This window comes from Lates calcarifer, linkage group LG13, assembly GCF_001640805.2.
Source record: "Lates calcarifer isolate ASB-BC8 linkage group LG13, TLL_Latcal_v3, whole genome shotgun sequence".
Taxonomy (NCBI): Eukaryota; Metazoa; Chordata; class Actinopteri; family Centropomidae; genus Lates; species Lates calcarifer.
Genome location: NC_066845.1, coordinates 5,528,018 through 5,551,335, shown reverse-complemented (window position 1 = coordinate 5,551,335; position 23,318 = coordinate 5,528,018). Strand labels below are relative to the sequence as shown.

The 23,318-nt window shown below is 41.1% G+C and overlaps 1 protein-coding gene across 1 annotated transcript; it reads left to right on the top strand.

The window, feature by feature from the left end:
- The first annotated feature begins 768 nt into the window (after positions 1-768).
- atxn2 (ataxin 2) lies at positions 769-22,088 on the top strand. The gene is given in 26 exon segments (XM_051075322.1): positions 769-1,301; positions 2,862-2,892; positions 3,156-3,215; positions 3,649-3,720; positions 4,987-5,137; positions 7,919-8,043; positions 8,241-8,332; positions 8,470-8,658; positions 9,672-9,844; positions 10,209-10,457; positions 11,874-12,059; positions 12,368-12,544; positions 12,662-12,769; positions 13,004-13,074; positions 13,198-13,562; positions 13,988-14,051; positions 14,167-14,313; positions 15,025-15,042; positions 15,725-15,791; positions 16,590-16,783; positions 17,778-17,904; positions 18,027-18,218; positions 18,342-18,454; positions 18,456-18,542; positions 19,963-20,140; positions 21,218-22,088. Coding segments are annotated over 26 exon segments (3,375 nt in total). The 5' UTR covers positions 769-1,191; the 3' UTR covers positions 21,247-22,088.
- Positions 22,089-23,318: the final 1,230 nt, after the last annotated feature.

Genomic DNA, 23,318 nt, shown 5'->3' with positions numbered 1-23,318 from the left:
TGGGTGAAAAATCCTAAATCAAGAACAGAAATACCTTTATTTTGCAAGCTGTGATGTCTGCTAAAGGGGAGTTACTAAGTAGTAATTTAGTAGGGCGCCGAAACTATTGCACATGCCACATTTATTTATTTACTTTTTAAATTCCTGAAATAAAAAGTAACACTGCATTAGGAGGACTCATTGTTTGCATTTACTTCTTTTTTACTTAAGAAAAAAATACTCAACAAAATAGGGAATTTGCACAGGGCTGCCCAAACTATTGCATATACCTGTACGCAATTTACCTGCGCAACCAACTCCAACTAACTGTATTTTTTCCCAAGTTAACGTCCATCAGGATTGTCGAGGTCAGACCAATTCTTTGCAAGATGGGTATAATTCAAAGTGTCATCTTCATCCGGCTAACTGTGAGCAGTCATGTTTTAATGTTAATTTTGTTGCTAATAATATGCACACAATGTCAGTGCGTAAATAGCGTCTCTGTATCGTATGTGTGCGGTTGTGTATAGTGTGTTCGCCGGCTCACGTGGATGCCACAAAACAGCCATTGAGGTTTCATGGACTTCCTGAAAGTAGTGCCATGTTCTCGGCGTATTTTTTTGTAAACAGAAGAGTATCTACATGTTTACATTGGCGGTCTAGATTAATATGACCACATCTATTCCTCTTTTTTTTTTAGCAGGCTGAGGGTTGTCAAAGATCACAGTGTGGGAATTATAGTTAGATGTTATGAGCCGTTGTATCTTTCATATATCCCTCCGCCGTTTTTTGTCCCCTTTCAGACTGTTTTGGTCTTTTCGCTGTTAGCAACGGAAAGAACCCGAGATAGCTGTAAACCCTATTTTGAGATAATCTAATATTTTGTTAGGATTACATAACAAATTGACAAGAGGTGTAACACCCATGTTTGTTTTGAAAGAGTGATTGGCACGTGTTGTCTTTTTTTAAATATTATTTTTTTCTGTTTTAATAGGAATTGTACAGATTGCTAATTTAGCTAGCAGCTGTTAGCCAGCTAGCTTCTTAGTATAGCATCTTCCTCAAGAGGCACGTTGACATTAGCCTGCCAACTAGCCAGATCTTAGGATCGCTAACGTTAGCTAGCTGTCACACAACCACACGCCGCCTCGTCGTCAAGAAATTGCGGTGTGAAGTTGGTCGTTTTAAGACGCCGTCTTTTATGGGATCACCATGTCAATGAAGGCCGGTGGAAATCGCAGCAAGCCTGGCGGTGGCAACGCCGCTGGTGCCCCCGCCTCCGGTGCCGGAGGAAGCGGCGGGGGAAGACCGAATCTGGGCAGGTCTGTCAAATTAAAACGTTAACATAGCGAAATAAAAACACAGCAGCGAGAGGGCTGTGAGGTCATTTTTCAGTACTTGGACACAGTCGTTTCCAACAGTGGCAGTTTTGAGAGATGACATTCCCGTTAAACGGTCCAAAACCAATACGTGTTTGAACGTTCTGTGGGCCTTGCGACGTGTTGGTCACCCAGCGTAACGCTATGCAGTTTAGCTAGCGAGGCCTGTCTGCTTGCTCCAATAATGTTGCAACTTCGACGTAACGTTACCTCCTCTTGCACGTTAAATAAAACACATCATCTGGTCTCTGATAATGTATTTAGACATGTTTGGGTGGACAGACATATTTCCCCACATGTGTGTAGCAGTGAAGCTGCTTGACAAGTTGCTCATACCAGTTTACTATCAGCTTGGAGTCAATTTAGCTAGCGTTAATTAGCCGTTTGACAGCCCATGCTTGTTATTCAGTGCACTTGCCTCATTCAGTATCAAAACGGCCAGCTAACGGGACACAGCTTGCCCACTTTTCAGACAAATACAACAAATGTGTGTGTTTTCATTTCACTGGCATGTAGCTTGTTACCGCAACATTACTGCAACGGGTTTGCCAAGAAATTGATTTAAAAAAAAAAAGCGTGTGGGCGCACGAAAGAAAGGGGCGGGTGAGGAGACGGGGGTGAGGAGGGAGGAGAAGGGGGAATTATATACCGACGGGCTTTCAACCTTGACGTTGCCGTAGCTGCTGGTGTGAAATAGTGTCCTTGAAGCATGACATTTCTGTACATGTTGTCCCTAAGATAAATCTAACATATACTGCCGGTGCATGAGCTGCATGCGTATTGTGAATTTTGGTGGTTTAAATTTGGTCAGGCTTGTATTCACCGGTCACTAGGACAGTATGTCCATTCACTGCGTAGGTTTCATCTAATAGGGCCGTGCGAAGATTTTGTAAAAATAAGATTGGAGCAGTTAGACTCATGCATACAAAACCGTCTGTTTTAGTTGGAAATGACTTGGATTGGTTTTGTGTTAATATTGAGGATCTGAGTGTGTTCAAGATAGCCTATTACTCATTTACTACAGCGGATATAATGTGGGGAGAGTGGCCATTGCCTACATGGAATCAAGTGTGAATGCCTGGCCAGGTGCCAGTTGCTGAACAAGGTGCATTTTAGGACATGCTTGGAAAAAATGTAGGCTACTGAGTGTTTGGCTGGCAGCCTCTTGCACATTATTCTAACCAGCAAAATATGTGTGGAATCTGTGGGAATTTTCAGAATCCACATTGCATTCAAATGTGTATGGAATTGGCATTTGCAAACCCTTTAGTGTAGATTGAATAGGATAATTCATGTTTATGATGTTTCATGGGGTTCTCCTTTAACGTGCAACAGCGGTTCTGTACAGAGTTAGATATTTACACCATGGCCTCCTGAGGTTTCAGTCATTCATTAGTGTCATACTGTTGCCCCCATTTGAGAGTACTTTGATTCAGTATGCAAGCAAGAAGTTCAGTGCTAATGATGATGACGAATTTGACAATGACCTTTTTTTTCTTCCAGGGGAAGACATAGTGGTAAAGGTCCCTCAGCAGTAAGTAGCCTGCTAATTCTAATAAGTCAGTTGAAAATAACTTTTATGACATGTGCATGTATCATTAGAAGTTTGGTATACCTGAGTGCTGTATTTTATCAAAGAAGGAAAATTGCTCAGTGGTTGGATGTCTGCTTCTTATTGTTATGCATTTCTAATGGAACACATGTCTAATAGGTGTCACACTGCTGTGAGAATCTATTTAATGCAAATTTTCTTTGTGAATGAGGAATATTAGAAGTTAACGGTTTTTTTTTCTTTAGGTCATTTTCAATGGCGTATATGCAAATATGAGGATGGTCCATGTCTTGACTTCAGTGGTGGTATGTTTACTGTGTGTCTTTTCTTGTTGTGTTTATGAGATGATGTTCCAGATATGTCCAGTGTGTCCCTCTGAATTTTGTCCTCTGTGTACTAACAATAATGAACAGAGAAATGAGCACAGTTACAAAAAACTTGTCTGAAGCAACTATGTGAATCATGCTTACTGTAAATGAATTAGTAACAGCAGTATTTACTGCAGTCTGTCTTTCACCACATGCTGTTTCTTCAGAATGTCTATGCTGCAATAAACAAAGCCTGTGTGATTTGTAGAGACAGCTGGTTGCATAAACAAAGCAGAGATTGATCAATCATTTGTCTGTTTTGCAGCAGATGGGTTTCTGAACCTGATTTCTGAATGTGTGAATTGACATTGACACTTTAAATGACTGAGTGTTGCATACAGTGAATAATGATAGGCCTATTTATTTGTAGGGGACCAAGTGTGAGCTGAAAGTGAAAAACGGAGCAGTCTATGAAGGAGTATTTAAGACATATGGTCCAGAGGTAAGGATCACACACAGTGCGATGTTCTGTATAGGAGGTAATATGGAGGTAGATTTGTAAATTCCTCAGTAACAATAGTAATGATTAAGGTCAACTGAGCTTGGAAGATGCCCTGCCAGCACTCTATAGCAGCTTCACCCCTGAGGTGGCTTAGACAAAGATCACCCTTTCCAGCTCTCCTTTTATGGAGAAGAGGTATGTGGCCCTTCATCTTCCCTTTTAGGTTGAAGTATTCCCCAATCTTTCTCCTTTGGGGAAAATTTCATTTTGCACAAATCAAAAGCATTCTTGAAAGAGTTCTTGATATGATGCCAGTAACATACATTATCCGCTGTTTTCATACCAAACAGCAGACTCGATATTTACAGATCTTTTTATCCCACACCACTTTTATAAGGTTGTAAGGCTGGCATGATTCTCCAGAAGAAATTGAATTTACTGTGCTTGCACAGGCAAACACAACCACTTTGTTCTGAGACCAAAACAAAGCATCACATTTGGCTTCTATTACAACTGTGTGTGCAAGCTGAGCAGTCAAACATTCTGAAATATTCACACAGCTGTATTCACCACCCCTCTGTACACTGTCTCTAAGTCAACAATGTAGTGTTTGGTTGCAGCACTTGTGTTTTCAATTTTCTTCCTTAGTATTACATTAGTTGTACTATTGTAACTTCTTGGAGGTCTCATATGCTCCCACTGCAGCTGAGAGGCTCCTCCATCTGGCGTGGATGCCAATAAATGAGCCGAACTCAATTAATTGATGTCAGTCAAATTTAAGTTTATATATGTTGACAACCAAAGAACCCCAAAAGGATTTCCTGTAATTCAGGTTTAGGCAAGTATGTTGATGTGCCATGATGGGCCACTCCAGTAAAATACCCTATGTGATTTAATTGATTACGTCATCTTCTTGATGAAAGAAGTCTACCACCATTTTTCAGAGACAAATGTGAACGCTTCATATTGTTTGTTTTGTCTGACCAATGGATAACTAAGTCCCAATGATATAACAGAGAGGAAACAGCAAATACTCCCTGGAAGATGAATATTTGGCATTTTTGCTCAGCAGATTTACTTAAAAGGAGCATTTATCATGTGTGATACTACCACATTCAGCCATCTAGTTGTGTTGTTGGGATGATACAGTGCATGGTGTCAGTCTCTCCCATGGTTCCTTATCTCTTTTGTAGATAGTAGATTGCACAGGCTTTTACTGTATTTCAGATTCCCCTTAATCCAATTTAACACAACTTTGTCCCTCAGTGTGACCTGGTGTTGGATGCAGCCCACAGAAAAAGCCCAGAGCCGAGCATAGGCCCCAGGAAAGAGGATATTGTGGAGAGCATCATTTTCAAGGCCTCAGATGTGGTAGTGGTGACCTTCAAAGATGTGGACCTGAATTTCGCCAGGAAAGGTACTGAGGGAGTGTTGACAAACTTTTATCTAGGTACATGAACAGCAGACTTTATATACCTAGTCATGTGCATACAAAAACTCATGGAACATACACGGTTTAACTCGATGTGTGTGTTACTTTGTATTCATTGAACACGCACTAAAACTAAATACGTCAGAGTGAATGCCTATCAGTGCATGCACACAACATATTGATTGTTTTCAGTCTATATTCACTACCTTGATGTCACAGAGGCTTTGCCATGGACTTCTTGTGTGTCTGCCCTGATTGGTCAGTAACTGAAGACTAATGTGATCAGTTGATTGGTCTGAAGGTTGCCCTGGCTCAGCAAGAACATTCAATGAAGGCTGAATGAGTCCTCTTCATCTAATTCATCTTGACCCCTACAGTTCTCCTTTGAAAGATAATAGTAGTAGTATATAATAATATAATATTATTTCTTCAGAAATGTTTTTTTGTCGAAGGTACATGTGTTTTTCACCAACTTAGTAACTGATGTAAGGGAATGTGGGAAAGTTGCTAAACATGACTTGACTAAAACTATGAAAACCACACAAGTTGTAAAAAAAGGAAACCGAGTTATACCTTTAAAGCTTGCACCCACTTGATCCGCATCCAAAAATTGTTGAGCAGGAAGTCAATTATTGGTGTGATCGCCAGTCAGTCATTCTATCTGTCAGTCCATCTTCTGACTCTCTTGTCATCTGTCTGTCTCTCCTCTCCGATGGTGTAGTCTCCTCTGATACAGGTAATATATGGCTGTTTTCTCCTCTCACACATCTCTGTATGCACTCAGACATACACACTTTAATAAGCTTACTGACAGTCTAAGATCAAACTCAAAATTTTTAAAAAAAGTGAATCTCCTAGACTTGGGCCTGATCTATTGCCACCCATTGCTGCATTTTAAATCCAATTTGGTGACAGAATTTGAGGATCATTGCTTTCATATAAGCTAAAAATAAGAATCCAATATCTGATGCAGGTCAGTCTTGCTCCATCTTTTCACCAGATCCTTTGTTAACTTTAGACGGGATGTTGCTTTCGGTGGAAGAGCTGCCACTTACCCTAACTCAGTTTAGTTAAGCTTTTAATTAGAGGTTAGCAGAAGCTGAAGTTTAGCCCTACCATGGAAATTATATGTACTGTGTGGCCCTGTGCTAACTTAAGAGGAATCTATGGATCTGTGAGAGATTTACAGCTAATAGTGTTAAATGTTTAATGTAGTAAACTAACCCCAATACTTGTGGTATTTGTTTTAAACTTACACTGATTCTTATTTTATGCGTTTTTAACAGCAGTTTTAAGCTAATTTGATTATGGTGGAGGTGCAAGCACAGATTTAGGCCTGTACATAGCCAGCCAGCAATGGAACCCTTGCTGCAGTGATTCTTAGAGGAGGAAGGATATAGTCATTAGTTTTGTTTCAGCTTATCTTTATCTTTTTATTTTCCCAAACCTGGAGTTCTGCTGTAGCACTTTATTTTCAAATGGCACTGGACCAAAGCTCAGGTCAAATCAGAGCCAGATGGAAGGGGAAATGATAAGCATTATGAGTGTGATTCCATTGAAAGCAACAGCTTGAAAACTCATGTCAAGCACTAGCACCTTAATTTGCTTTCTGAACGTTGTATTAAAAATCGAATTACATCAGAATTTTGAATTTGGTTTGGTCCTGAAGTGCTTTGAGGTCATATACTTGACTGCAGTCTAAATGCATGTTTGCTTACCCCTCACTACGCTCACATTTGATTTGTAAATGTTCCTTATTTTATGTACGATTCCATGGATGGACAGGGTGCACAAAATATACCAACCACCTCTGCTAATATAATTCAGGCTTGTTAGCCCAACTGTGGTGCCGATCTAGTATTTCTGAACTTGTTTCATACTAGAAATGCTAAAATGCGCTTTGTTGGATGAGTTGGGATGACTGAGTTATGTAACTCCAGGTGGCTGGTAAGCTTTATGCACATAGTCCATTGGTGCCAGCTCTGAGAATGTGAGAGCAGACTTGGGCTGACATGAGATTAGATTTCCTTTCAAATAGAATTGGGTTTTTTGAGCATGCCTTTCCCTGGTTTTAGGTAAAGCAACTAAATTATTCTGTGTGTTTACTTAAGTATAGTGAATGGTCCTGACCCTATGGACTGTTATCAGCCCCAGTAGACTTTTATACATGTAAATGTTATGTTTGAAGATGGTGCCGTGGTGATGCATAAAAAAGGAAGTGGGCAGACACATTGGGTGTTGTAGACACTCTGTTGATACTTTACATATAATTTCTGATACAAGTCAGCCAGCTGAAAGCACATTACTTCTTGATTTAATTAGTACATTCTGTCACAAGCTAAGAAAGCGATTGGGGACTGCTTTTATCCCTTTCTTTATCAGGCTGTTTTCATATTCCCGCTCACACTGTCAGAGCCCTTTATCCTTGTTAGCTTTACTAAGGCCAGCTCAAGCCATAGCTCAAATTTTTTTGAAAGGATTTTTTCCCAATCCAGTTGGACCCATGTCTGGTTGTGAGTGGGTGTGCCTGGCGAACCACCACTACCTCCATAAAGACCTTTGCTGTGAGAGCTTGTGGCTAGAAGCTCTTGAGGCATGAGCGCTTCCCTGCATAAACAGTGAAAGTGCAGCCATGTGACTGTATACCATCATGAGCTTCTCTGTGTGTGTGTGGGGGTGGGGGTGGGGGGCCTGTGTGTGTGCTTGTGTGTGGCAGTCTGATGTACATAAATATGTATTCTTTGTATGTGTGTGTGTGTGTCACAGACAACTTCACAGATGCAGCAGTGAGTGGTAGGATCAATGGCGAGCATAAAGAGAAAGATCTAGAGCCCTGGGATGGAGGAGAGACCCACAACTCTGACAGCCTTGAATCTCTGGATACAGATGTGGTAAGAAAATGCATAAGCACATTTGATGCTGCACATAGAATGGAAACCACAGAGGCCTTCATATAATGACTTGTGAATTTTATAGTGACAGAAGTAAACAGAGGCTGTGTCATTTAATCCACAGCATTGATTATTTGTTTATAGGGCTTTTCTGTAATTCTCTCACTTGTTCTCTGTTCCTCTCTCTCTCTCTTCAGTCAAACGGGTGGGACCCCAATGACATGTTCAAATACAATGAGGAGAAGTATGGAGTCTTGTCTACATATGACAGCAGCCTGTCCACATACACGTAAGTTTCTCTGTTCGTGTACATCTTTCTGCTGTATGAATATAGTGTGGCATGACACAAGTAAGATCTTGAAATCAGGCCTTCCCCAGTCACCCCATCAACCTGCTGCCCTTGTCTGACCTGAGCTTGTTTCCCAGGGTCCCCCTGGAGCGGGACAACTCAGAGGAGTTCCTCAAGAGGGAGGCGCGTGCTGCCCAGCTGGCAGAGGAGATTGAAGCCAGCGCCACATACAAGGCCCGCGTGGCCCTGGAGAATGATGAACGCTCTGAGGAGGAGAAATACACTGCTGTGGTGCGAGGGGAAAGGGAGACTCACACACTTAGCAGGTGAGATCAGGAGACAAACAGACAAACTTAGGGTCAGTACATACTAGTTGTGCCACTGTGCACCTTGAAATCATATAATTGCAGTTTGTCAGCATGTCTATCAAATTTTAATTAATTCTCATTGTGGGTAATTGGCTCTTGATGTGTGCTACAATACCAGTTCATTTAAAACATAGCAGCAATGTAACACTGCAACATCTACATTCTCATTGTGGGCTTTGCTTTATAATTGAGAATTTTAGTTATAAATTGTGAATATTATTATTAAATGTGCATTCTGCAAAATCATGGAGCTTGCCTAGCAATTAACTGAGTCAACAGCTCTATTGTTATTTGTAGACTTCTCGACTATGGTCTGTTGGAATACATCATTTCTGTTTTATGGTAATAAATGATTCAATAAATATTTCTGTCACCTTTTTATTAACAAGTCACAGCATCTTCATGCAGTAAAATATACTATAAATATCATCAGAGGTGATTTATCATCCTGGGAGTGCTGATTTCTCTCACAGGTTACTGTGTTTATTAAGAAAGAACTGGAAAGAGGCACATTGTACACCTTTGTATGTACACTCTGCATACTACAGTTCAGAATTATTTTTACAGGACTTTGCGCCCTTACCATGAAAGTGCAAGGATGAGAGCACAAGTACATGTGCTAAAAATATTATATATGCATAATGCTTAGAGATGGTGTGGGTCTTCAGTAGAAGGGCTCAGGCACAGGCTTGAGAAGCATATTTGAGCCTTAAAGGGAAACAAAGTAATTCCAGCAAATTCACTAAGTAGGCAGCAGCTGTTCCCAGAACAAATACTTCCTTGGTAATTAAAGAAAACATGCTCATTTTGGCTGATGAGAAGTACTTCAGTTGAATGTAAGAGAGTGCAGAATTAATTCCTCCCCTTTCGTTATCTTGACTATTGTCTTGTATATATTTAACAGAACCATCTGCCTCTATTTTGTCTGTGTGTATGTGTGTATATGTATGTGTGCATATGTATGTGTGCAGAGAGAACAAGTACATTCCTCCAGGTCAGAGGAACAGGGAGGCGATGTCATGGGGGCCAGGACGTCAGAATTCGCCTCGTCTGGCTCAGAGCTCAGGTGGGCCCTCAACTCCTCGACCAGGACCTCATGACTACAGTCCCAGCTCTGGGGCCGACCAGCGGGTGGTTAATGGAGGTACATTTTAATACATCACACAAAACTATGGTGTTGCTCACCCGTGAAATGCACAGAGGTGTATTGGTTGGTGAGGCAGTTGGTCAGTATAGTGACCCAATTGTGAGTGGAAAAGATTTTCTTTCCCGTGTTTTCTTATACTGTCTCTAAGATGTCCATATTTGTTGTTACTGTTAATTCTTTTTCTGCATTTATTGTACTTTATTTATGTCAGTTAAATCATTTTATTTCTGCTTTGCCATTCTCTCTCATATTTATTAATCTCCCCCCTCTTTCTCTTCCTGCTACACCTTTGTTTTCCTCACTTTAACTGGTTATCATCTGCTCTTTGTCATCCTTGATCATTTGTCCTTCCCTCTCTTAGGTTCATCCCACTGGCCCTCACCCTGTCCATCTCCCTCCTCCCGCCCCCCCTCTCGTTACCAGTCTGGCCCCTCCTCCCTGCCTCCTCGGGCGACCACGCCCACCAGGCCACCCTCCAGACCCCCCTCTCGACCTTCCAGACCCCCCTCTCATTCATCCCACCCCTCCTATCCCTCCTCCTCATCCTCCTTTTCCCACCATGGGCCCACGTCGCCAGCCTCCACTCTGCCCAAACGCATGTCTTCAGAAGGTACCCACATCAGTGTGGAGTAGACCTGGGCAAAGGCATGAGTTGAAGGTGGATGGATTAAGCTCAATATGGAACTGATATTCCCAGTCATATTGAAAGCTGTTTTAAGTGTCTTAAAAGTTAAATATTGAAACTACTTTCAAATATACATTTGCCCAGGTCTAGTGTGGAACAACACAAATAGGTGAAGTTGCATTTTCAGATTGACTTGGGGTCAGATTTGCAATTTCCACAAAAATGGAAATTGTGAGGATTCAGTAAGCCACAAAACTGATCCTTTGTCAGTGCATTTTCACCTTGGCATGTGGGTGCATCACAGTGTGTGCTGTGCTTTCTGTCTAGCAAGAGTTATGCCACCAAAACCACATTTTTTTTGTCTTAGAGAGCAATCAAGATAATCTTTGCAGGGAGCATAATCTTTTCATTAAGTAGGAATGTTGTGGCTGCTAAAGAATTTTTTAAAAAATTCCCAAAGATATAAAGTTTTTCAAAGATTTGAATGAGGCTCTGGTGACATTTTCTGTTATGTTGGTTCTGTTCCCCTGCACATTGGATTTTAACTACATTAATGAATACAAGGTTAAAATATCAGGGTTGAGCTTTAAATTTGAGGATATTTATATCTGTATTTGTTGGATGGTGTAGGAATCCTTTCAGAAAACATCACTCTCAACTTGTTATTGAGTTTTTCTACCATTTTGCCATTTACCTCCTTGGTTGTTGCATCTTTAATGACACCTAGCATTGTTGCTGGCCACGACCGTGACCGGTACTTTTAATGACAACCTAGCATCATTGCAGAGAGGTTCTAATTAAGATTAATTTATTGTTTTTAAACATCATCAGGTGCTCTACGGTGATGTTATTTGTTATTGTCCTAAAGTTTGGGGGAGTTTAGTCTTTATTTCACATTAAATCCAATGAGCTGGAACACTGAGTTAAGATAATAAAATGCCACTGTCCAAGTACTAATGGATCATATTTTATACAGTGAAATAGCAAAATATTCATCAAGTGTTTAGCCAAAGATTTTGCACAAACTCTGCTTTAACAGTGAATTCTTTAAATACAGGTTTTCACCTCACCTTGTCTCCTCATTTCCCCATTTCTCATCTCTCACTTTACTTGGTTATGGTTTAAAAAGTGTGGTGTGTTGTTTGATCACTTTCCAGGATCATCTGCAATTTCTCCACTAACATGCATGTCACCAAATAACATGAGTGGATGATGTGATATTTAAACATTAGATTGCTGCAGATGTTTGGGGTTTTTAAAAGATTTTGAGAGACACAGATGAACTTCAAAGAGAAACCACAGCAGGGTGGTTGGAAACACAGGCTGCTCAGTTTGTTTAACTCACCTCCACTGTCTGTTTATGGAATTCTGTCTGTCTTCATTTGTATGTCGAATCTACAGGTCCACCCAGGATGTCTCCAAAATCCCAGCGGACGCCTCGTGCTCACAGAGTGCCACCCTGCCGGACCACTGGAGTCCCTCCAGGAGTGGACTTAATTTCCCACAATTCTCCCGGAGAGGTCCCAGTGACTCCACCAACCAGGAGCAGCTCCTCTGGAGGGACATGGTCTTCAGTAGTTAGCGGAGGTAGAAAAGTTCTTTCCCTCTTTTTTTATTTCTTGTGTTTTTATTGTGATTAAAAAAAGAACATGAATATCTCACAGTGGAAAATATCTGCAAAGAAGATAGAATATTATGGTTCAGCATCACTGGATGACCTTTTTTGAAGTGCCTTGCATTGTTGTGAAAAGGCAATTTTCCCTTATCATAGTATTATTAAAAAAGCACCTGTGAGTGCCTATCCTCTAATACTGGAAAGTAAATCGAGAAGGGTTACTTAGAAGGAGGTCAGATTTTGTGATCACTAAAATCTCATGTCTTGCCCCCCTTCTCAGCTCACAGACCTCGCTCCCCCCGACAGAATAGTATGGGTGGAGCCTCCCCTGGCCCCTCCTCCCTCCCGTCACCTCAGACAGGAACTGCTCCTGTGGAAACTGTTGCTACACCAACATCAGCTTCCTCTCCTACTGCTGCTAGCCCTGCTCCCAACATGGTCGCCTCTCCAGGAGATGGTAAGCTTCAATGAATGACAGAAGGAGTAAAAAATGCAAAGGATGATATGAAATATCTGCTTTGTATATACTTAGTTTATATAGTGTTTTATACAGTCTTTTTTCTGTTCTGTATAGCAAAAGAGTGTCGTGTTCAGGAGACAAGACAAACATCCCCCACGGCAAACAAGGAGAACATCAAGCCCTTGGACAGCTCACCTAGTATCACCAGACCAGTCTGTAAAGGTACAGTAGACACTGGATAACAGTATTTGTTTTAGACGTTAGAGTACTGGGAAGCTTTATTACAAAGATTCTGATGAAGAGACCATTTGCTGAGACATTTGTTTTTATTTATTTAGCTGTCATTGTAATTTAGGCTGTTCTGTTGGCTTAAAAATAGATGTTTCCTTAGTCTGAACCATTTCTGTCACGACTGAACCACTCAGTCACATCTTTCTCTCTCCACTCACCTTACAGGACCCCCTTCTATGGCACCAGACCACAGAAAACAAATAGATAATTTAAAGAAATTTAGTGTAGATTTTAGGGTAAGTATCTCTTTCATTCATATGGTATAGAAATTCTCAAATTCTGACATTACTAACCTTGTGTTTATGAGGCTGCAGTATAGCTTGTGTGTGCCTGCTCGAACTTAATTTCCTCTCTTTCAGTTGCAGTCTAGTTCAAACCCAGACCCTGCCTTTGACCAGATGATGACCAAGCCACCCAGAGATCCAGCAGACAAGCCTAAAGACCTTCCCCTGGACAAAGCCTCCACAGCAGGGAGGGAGGGCGGTGAAGAGGGTGTTGTAGTGATTGCTGCTGGCACCCCCAGTGGTGCCCCTGCTCCATCCACCACCACCACAAACACCAGTAAGCCTGGCAGCCCCGCTGCACTGTCCCCGTCTCCCTCAGCCCCAGACCAAAAGAGGGCGGGGCTGGATGTGACATCGCAGGGAGTTCAGACAACGGCCACGTCCACATTCAGTGGACCCAAGCATGAAGAGAAGGAGGAGAAAAAGGAGGCCGTACAAGAGTGAGTGGAAGGGACAGTATGGCTCAGAAAGGGAATTTTACATATTTTTAAGATCTGTATTTTTCTTATTATCATCAAATCCAATGAAAACCAACACTGACTTGATCCTAACAAGTATTTTCTGTGTTATCAAAGCCTAATATTTTATTTTCTTGTGCCTTCGGTCCAAAAGCTATTAAAAACACACCAGTGTGCTACACCTTTACATTGAGTGATATTTCCTTCATCAACATGAACATGGGCACTGTAGTTCATTCAGTCCCACACACATTCTGCTGCCAGATACTCATTAGAACATCAATAGTCTCCAAAAAATACACAATTTATTCCTGTTTGAGTTAAGTTTGCTAAAGGTTGCTTGTTGACAATAAGATAATAAGATCCTTTAAATGTTAACATCTTCACTATTTGTTCTCTTCCTGCAGTCAAGTGAGAAAATCAACCCTGAACCCAAATGCCAATGAGTTCAAACCCAGGTTCAATACACAGGTCAGTATGCCCTGCTACTGGCAGGCTGCACAGTTTAAATACCACAAACTTGTCAGTAAGCTACTTTTTTAAATGTCTCTGGCTGTGTCTGTCTCTACATATACTACTTTATCAGCCCAAACCAGCCAACACCCCGACGCCCCCCAGGCCTCAGGGCCAGCCCAGCCCCTCCATCGTGGTACAGCAGCCCACGGCTGTGTATGGCCAGACAGTCTGCTTCCCTCAGATGTATCCTCTCACTCCAGTCAGCCCTGGAGTGCAGGTGAGACATACAGCTGCATGCTGAAATGTGCAGTGTGGAGACAGATGTACTTGTTTCTATTCAGTGCAGATCACCCTGTGCATCACATTAAATCAGTATGAAATGCAAAGTTCCTTTAAAACAAATCCCTGACTAACAACCATCACCTTGAGATCTGCCAACATGTCTGCTTTGGTTTGTCCTCATTTATTTATTTTTCTTTCATTTTCTCTCTTTGATTTATCTCTAATGGATGTCATCATTATTTTTTCTATGTTTAGTTCCTTATCTTTTTTAGGAGGCCAAATCTCTTAATTTTTATAATGTTGTTTTCTTTGTACACCAATCTACAGAACATGTGCATCCTTCATCATCACTTTTCTTTCCTTTGTCATCTTCCACGCACTGTTATTTTATCAAATTACTTTTGCTTAGTTATTTTTTAAATATTTTGGTAAAACAAGCTTATAAATGTTAAAGGAATGGCGGAAGTATATGAAACAGTATAATGTCAAAATAATATTTTTAATCTCTCATTGGTTTTTTAGCTTATTTTTGGATGAAACCTGTTATATTTTTAGTCGTAAATCTATATCTTTGCTTGTGTTGCTTTAAGAAAAACTTGGTGATCCAACATCAGACACGTGTAAACGATAAAATACCTTGGTGAACAACTAAAGAGTGGTTCTTTTTCCTTTTCTCCCCCTCCTCCTCTCTCTCTTGCTCCATTAGAAAAGCATAATATGGAAGGTTTGTGAAGATTTCTATTTTTTAAATCCTTTTGTTTTTTTGTTGTTTTGTTGTTTTTTTTGTTTTTTGTTTTTTTAAAAAAAAAAGCCCAATCAGTACTGAGATGTTTTGCTTGCTTGTTGAATTAATGCCATCAGATGTTGGTTTGCCAACTTCTTATTGCAATTCATTTTAAACTGTCATCACAGATGGACTTATAACTTCATTTTATTTCTATTGGCTTCATCTGTTTACCAAATGAATGGCTGTGAGCTAATAGGAGTTTAAGCCTCTTTGTTTTCGCTGCAGTACTGTTTGTAATATAAATGCATGGTGTATGATATTAAGGAGTTAAGGAACAGAAGATGACAAGCAGTGTTTGCATTATAGTTGTTAAACACCCAACAATAGACAGGCATAGAGAATGCATGTGGCCCCAGGTAAGAGATAAATCCCACAATCTCAATCTCACATGCACATATGTGTTTTTAAATGTTATTTTGTATGTGTTGGCTATTAAGCAACAGCATAAAGCTCAATAGCTGGTGTCCAGCCCCACAGACAAGTAGTGAAAGTAGTCCCACACAAATAAGCACAAATTCACCTGTTTCTACTCGAGGGCTGGTTTTCATTCTTGTAGAAATTATGCTGAAGTCCCCTTAGAGGACTTAGTATAAACTTATTCTTCCCCTCCTCCCTCCAGTCTCCAGCTATGTACCAGGTTCAGATGCCTCATATGACGGTCAGCCAGTCTAAACCCTACAGACCAGGTAAAGGTGAGAATAACCACTGCTTACTCTCATCTCCCGCCCACTTGTTTCTCTTTCTTTCTGAAGCTTACTAAATGACTCTGGTTGGGAAAATTACTGTATTGGCCCCAGTGTTGTTTCTCAATATTATGCTTAGAGTCTTATTATATTCAAGAACCTTGAATGTCATGATAAGGAGCTGAAAAAGTTTGAAATCTGCTAAGTGCCAGAGAAAATTATACCTCCATTGTCCATGACCCATACAGGAAATGCAACTGATTGATCAGTTGATTCATTGATAAAGTTTATTATGCCGGGGGAAAATTGAAGTGCCTATGTGGGCACAAATTTGCACATGCACAATAAAAACACACATTTAAAAAATGCTAAAAGACATATCACAGAGGCAGATGGAAAACAATACAGCAATAAATAATACACAGTATTACACATCTACCTGCAGTGCTCATTTAAGAATTTGATACAAGAAATGTTAGAAACTGAAGTTTGTGTAAGTGCAAAAAAGTGAACTGAATGAAGAAATAGTTTCACTTAACTTGGATTAGCTGCATAAATGTGGTATTTATTCCACACATCAATAGAAAATATTTCTCAGTTCTCAGTGCCTTTCCCATCAGAACTAAACCTGATGAAGAGTTTCTTGGAAAATGGGGTTGGTTTATATCCAGGCCAGTTTAGTAAATCATTCCCTGTTTCCAAACTCTTTGAAAACTAGCAGTCGTTTTTCTCACTCCTCCATGATTCTGTTCAGTTCAGATTTTTGGGATGTTAATGTAATCTCTCAATATGAATCTCCAGTACCCAACATGCCCCAGCAGAGGTCAGACCAGCATCACCCGCCAGGCACGCCCACCATGATGCACCCAGCAACGGCAGCAGGACCACCTATTGTAGCACCCAGCCCCGCCTACTCTGCCCAGTACTTTACCTGCAGCCCGCAGCAGTTCACCAGTCAACCGCTGGTCCAGCAGATGACACACTACCAATCGCAGGTAAGATTTACTCTGTCACTGCCAGCAACACAACATCAGCAAATTTCAGCAATGCTCAACCTGGGAGGCTCCTCTATTAAGAACCATATGAAATCATTTCAGTTACTCTGGTACTGTCAGTAGTGCTGGCAGTCTTTATAACTCCCAGCTGTTCAGCCATTTGTCTGACAGATGCCTGCAGTCCAGCAGGTTGACAGGGAGTCAGCACGATGCCAGCATTTCATCACTTCTGATTTGTGAAGCTGACTGCTGACTGTTGCCTCTTAACACCTGAAGTGTTACCTGTTTGCAAACAGGCTGTGATACAACAACCGCAGAAAAACAGGCAGTTCAGAAGATTGACTCTAGGGTGTTTAAGGGTAACACAATGATCACATATTGAGAAGAGATGGTAATTTCAGTCAGTTTTATTAGTGTTAATATTAATGACACTTACCACACAATTTTGTGTAAAAAATGGGATGACATGATGAGGGACGAGGGGAGAAAGAGGTTCAACGTACTGTTAGGTACTAATTTCACTGCAGTTACTTAAAGCCCAAAAAAATCACCCTCAAGCAATTTTTTGAACAAAGCCTACTCAAGAAACCAATTTAAACTAAAATGATTTCTGTTAATGCTAAGTGGTACTGGGTATTGTTAGGAATATACATTAATATTAATACAATACCTGAGGTTTTGGTTCCAGTACCAGAATGACTTTTTTGCTTTAGAAATGTAAGCATGTCTTCCTACAAAACCTTCTTTATTAAACAAAAGAAGCCTAAATTCTGAATTGTTACATATTCTTTTAACAAAACAGCCACACATGAACATTGCCTTAATAATATCTGAAATAGGCAAATTTTTAAATTTAAATCAGGAAATATCTGTTCAGACCAGGCATTTGATGCCAGCTGTTGGTACTTGACTGTTTTCAATATTTGATGCTTAATGCTACATTATTGTTGGTTCCAAGGGTTACACACACTGTCTGTCCTTGTGTGCCCTCCAGGCACAGCATGTGTTCAGTCCAGTAATGCAGGGGAGTGCCAGGATGATGGCACCTCCTACACATGGCCAGCCCAGCCTCGTCTCTTCCTCAACTACACAGTACCCAGAGCAGACACACACCATGTATGGTATGTCAGCACACCACTTGTGAATGTTCATATGAGTATGCAGTGGGCTAGAATGTGCAGGCAGTGTTGTATGGACTGTTTTAATACTTTTTTTCTTACAAACACTGAATCCTGTCTCACAGTGTCTCCAGGGCCAATGCCTCAGCAGTACCCCCACCCCAGCGCCACCTTGCACCCTCACCCACAGCACCCCCAGCCCTCTGCCACGCCTACAGGCCAAGCCCAGCAGGGTGGTCCCCCACAGCATGGAGGTCCTCCTAGCCACCCAGCTGCCAGCCCAGTCCAGCACCCACAGCACCCACAGGCAGCAGCAGGTGAGTATGTTAAGGTTGGAAGCTATGAAGTCTTTTTTTTTTTTTCCAATCTCTGCACACATCACTAAAGTCATGCATTGTGTTTCTTTTTTGTGTTTTCACGTGTCACAGCGGCAGCAGCAGCCCAGGCCCTCCACCTGGCCAACCAGCCCCCACAGCAGCAGATGTACTCAGCCTTGGCCCCCACACCTCCCTCAATGACCCCGGGGCCCAACCCTCAGTCTCCCCAGGCATCAGTTTCCCTCTGCCCAGCAGACTGTCTATATCCACCCGCAGCAGGTGCAGCACAGCTACAACCCCAACCACATGGCACACGTGCAGCAGGTAGGTTGCAACCTGCTATCAGCCTGCTGAACAACCACAATAACTCCAGCCAAGTAATCAGATTGGCAGTGCTTCCTGTATAGGATTTTAAATGTGGGAGTGAGGAAATCTGGGATCAGTTCCAGCAGGTGTTTAAGTTTATGAATGGGTCATATTTGGGTGTTGATAAAACTGCAAGTGCAGTTGATATTTTTTGGCAGTGTGATCAAGTTTATATTAGAATGTGTATCTTTCTGGAGTTTCCGTAGGTATAAGTGGTTTTAGTTGTTAAAGGAACACGGTACAATACAGGATACAGAGGAAAAACAAACTTTTTGCACAAATCAAAAGACTAAAGTCTAACCATGATAGCTCCATAAAGCAAAATAGAAATGCTGCAGTAATTGTTTTTTGGGTAACCATGGAGGTTTGGCCCATTTCTGTCTTTACAGGAATAGTTTCGCCATTCTGGGAAGCACACTTTGTTTAGAGAATTGGATGAGAAAGATAATCTATCCCTGCCTCTGTGTGTAAAGTATGAAGCTTGAGTCAGAACATGGAAATGTAAAATTGACAAGTGGTATAACTATTTCTAGACAAATAGCCGCACAGAATGACTGTGTACACAAACCCGAAGACTTGTCATCACAGCAAGGTTGCCAGGTTTTAGTACCTTCGCACCTGCAGACCAAGCAATGGCTAGAAACATTGCACAAAAATGTTTGGCAGACCAGCACTCACTTCCTTTTAAGACCTCAGATTGTATTTAATATGTTTCTGTTTCTCTGTGGATTAAACAAATGAGATACTCTGTGTTAATTATTGAGATTTAGAGATGTCAGTAGATGTATTTTTGAACCTCAGAGAAAGCCAAGCTTGCGGTTTCCTTCTGGCTCCAGGACCATACGTAATGCACAAAGATCACCTGATCCTTTAACAAAGGTCCACTTGTTAGCAGAAAACCATATATTTGTGTCACTACCTGTTATGTGAAAGTCCTCAGATGGCTGCTGTTTGCGTGACTATGCATCGTTCTCTCTGTGGTTATAAAAGAGCAGAATCCCTGAAAACTTGCTTTTACCATATTTAAGAGCTTGATGGATGGCGACGTGTGAGCAGAGATTATTAATTATTTGTGTTTGATAGAGGTATGCAGTGCTTGATGATTAATTCCATCCTCTGCACCCAGAAGCTCTCCCCTGGTCATAAGCACAGAGTTATCCATTCATGCTGCTCCTGTCAGTAACACACAGGCAGGAGCTGTGGATGTTGTGAATGTTGTGGTCCTGGTGTCTGTTTGCGTCATCTCTTTAATTAACTTGTCTCTTGTCCATCTGTTTGTCTCTCACTGTCATTCTCACTTTCTGTTACACTTTTGCTCTCACTATCTCTTGCTCTCTCTCACACACACACACACACACTCATTTTGGCTCACACCTAGGCCCATATGCAGTCTGGTATAGTACCGTCTCACCACCCAGCACCCACCCACCCTCCAATGATGCTGATGGCAACCCAGGGTCCTCCAGGGGGTCCACAGCCACCCATGCCCCAGACTGCCCTCAACCCCATCCCTGTTTCCTCCACCACACATTTCTCCTACCTGGCACATCCACAAGGTATGTTCATTTTATTAACTAGCACTGTCCTGCGGGGTGGAGTCAGGAACATATACATTGTTAATTTTTTCCTTCCTCTAAAGTACGGAGATCTACATGTTTAGTGTCATTGTACCTTACTAGCTATTGCTTATGCTCAAGTATGCACATATTTCATTCAAATGAGTAACTCTTGGACTGGTTGATGTACTAAAATCAAGTTATCACTGATGATAACTGTGTACATTAGCTGTCCTGAGTCACGACAGTTGTGGACTCCGAATGTTTCACGGGATCTGGCTGTTTCATACCCTAACAATCACATCTACCAGAGGAACTGTATGAAAAAAGTCACTTGTCCAGGCACTAGTTGTTAGCAGAATATTATCAAGACGCTGACATCTTGTCAACAGTGGGAGCAGATGAGTGACTTTAAGTTTCTGCCCTGTTTGTGCAGAGAATTATTATTAAAGCAGACATCCTTTCTCTACTTAGTTATCATTCTGTAGCTGTCAAGATTTATTTTTTTTTTTTTCAAAATATGCATACCAATGACAGCCTTGCAAGTTTTCAGTCATATATTAGGCTTTTTGCATTTTTGCAAATTGATGAAGGGACAGGTTCACATTTTTATGGTCTCTTTGTTTCTCCAAATAGTGTTTCAGTAACAAAAAGAGATTATTATAATTTTTTTTTGCTACAAGATGGAAACTTTGGAGGATACTCACTTGATTTGTCTAACTCAGACTACTGAAGTCTTATTATCCTCAGATAAACTTTGCACTGAATGGAGGCTGTAGAGTTTGTCCATCAGCTTTTACTATGGAGGCACATTTAGAAGGGACCTCTATGTATAATCTGGAGAAATTATTACAGCAAGCGAAACCTGTCTAAGCATTCATATTGACATTCATAATGACGATGACCTTTGTTTGAAGACACATGGAAAAATATTGGAATTTCTCTTAAGTTAATTGCCCCTAAGCATATTTTGTTTTTTTGGCCACATCACCCAGACCAAACCTACTGTGTAAACTGTGGACAATCCTAACATACATGAACTTTACATTTTCCCCCATTTTGTCTTTGTCTCTGCAGTGCAGCCTCATCATCAGCAGCAGCTGTAGATAGAGGGCGCCAGTGAGCTGAGGGACCCCGCTCTGCGTCGCGCTTCTCAACCAGAGCCTTCATAACCAGGCGATGAAGAGAATGAGAGCCCTCCCTCTCCTCTCTTTCCTCATCCTCACCAGACATGCTTCACATCAGCTTTTCTCTTCCCTCCCCTCCCCTTCTCTCCCCTCCCCTCCTCCCCTCCTCCCCTCTCCTCCCTCCCAGACTAGGCAATAAGAGAATGTTAACAGGTTGATGCAGTGACATGTTTTAACGATCTAGAGAGTTTTAACGGACAAGACTGCTCTTATTCACCCCCACATGCTGATATCTGCAAACACACACAGACACACACACAGACAGACAAAATACACCCACACACACATGTACACATTCGGGGGTCCCAAATTGCAACTTGAGTCAGCTTGCCAAGTAAGATGTGAAAGAGAGAATGAGAGTAACTAATCAGTGAGAGTGAAGAAGAAAATTCAACTGGAACTTGTATTTTGTCTGCACCTTGTTATGGAAAAAAAATCTTCCAACTTCTAGACAGTATTAATCTTACTGTTTATTGCTGCTGCTTTGTGCTGCGTTTGTTTCCAGAGTACATGACAGGTTTCTAACCACACTAAAAATGAAACATGACAAGAAGCTTCCTGTGAAATAAACACGTTTTGGCAGCCAAGAGGACAGGAGAAATGTTATTTATGAAATTATAATGGCTGAGGTGATCAGATCCCACTTCTCACCTGACCCTTATGTAACTTTTAAGTTAAAACTTTTACTTTGTAGATAATATAAATAATTTAAAAAACGAGCAAAAAAATTTAAAAACAATAAAAAAGTTTTAAAAACTGAATGGCTTATGTGGTTCCATTACATTGTGGTTTTCTTGTTTGTTCCTTTGTTGCCATGGACGTGCACTGTAGTTTTTCAGACAGTCCCACATACACCATCACACTGCCACAAATTCTAAATGGGTGCACCAACTTGGTATTTGTCCACATCTGAACATAGGTATTTAAACCTTATTAGTATGTTGTCATTAGAATGTGACCCAGAAGTGATTCTCTCCATCACAGCTAAAAGGCCCCACTGCTACAATCGCAGTGGGGTCTTTCATCTGCTCCAGGTTCTGCTAACACGTGGGATTCGATCCCTAGGCTCTACATCAATCTCCACTACAGCCTTCACGTTGGGAACATCTCTCACTTTGGGTGTTGGACTTCAAAACTGCACCTGGTAAGAATTAAACCTCAACCAGCCTCTTAACAACCTGTGCTGTTTGATCTGATGCTTGAGTAATTTGTGTTTGTATTCAGACTCTTAACTTCAAAATTCTTTGTCTCTCTTTAGGTGTTTGACTTCAAAATCTACTATCCCTGGTGAGAATCGAACCAGCATCCTCAGAAGCAGGTTTCTTGTGAGCCACCCCCCCCGCTTGTCTGTTTCTGTGTTACCTTGCAGGTCCCTGGTAAGCAGAGTATCAGTGTGACTGGGAATACCTGGCCAGTCTCCACGGAGGATTTGGCTGTTTCAGTCTGCACTCTCTCCATTCTTCCAGCACCTTTGGTTACCTTCGGTCCTGTTAGTTGAGGTTTTACACTTTACAACACTCTCCACTTATTACTCAAACACATCATGCCAATACTAATAGGATAATGGCATAATAACAATACACTTTTAGGGAATTTTATCTGTAGCCCAGCAGATGAATTCAGTCAAAGGCTACTGCAGAGTCCTTAATTTTCCAGCGTGGGAATAATCCCCAAATTAGCTGTCATCAGTTAGATCAGCCCTTCACAACTCCAAATCAGCTTAAACACAGGAAGATATAAAAGCCAAAGCTCTGCCATACTCTGCAGTACCTTTGACTGATTTTAGTCCAAAAAGTTTTGATCCAATTCGTGGTTGTACACTGTTCTTGTAAATAAAACACTAATGTCTTTGTTGTATTATTTAATCTTCACAATAAATATCCATACATTCATGTTAGTCATGTGTTTTTCATTTGCAAAATATGACTGAATATCAGCAATGTCCTTTTGTCATATTACATGTCAACATATTTCTTTGTACTTCTGGAAGT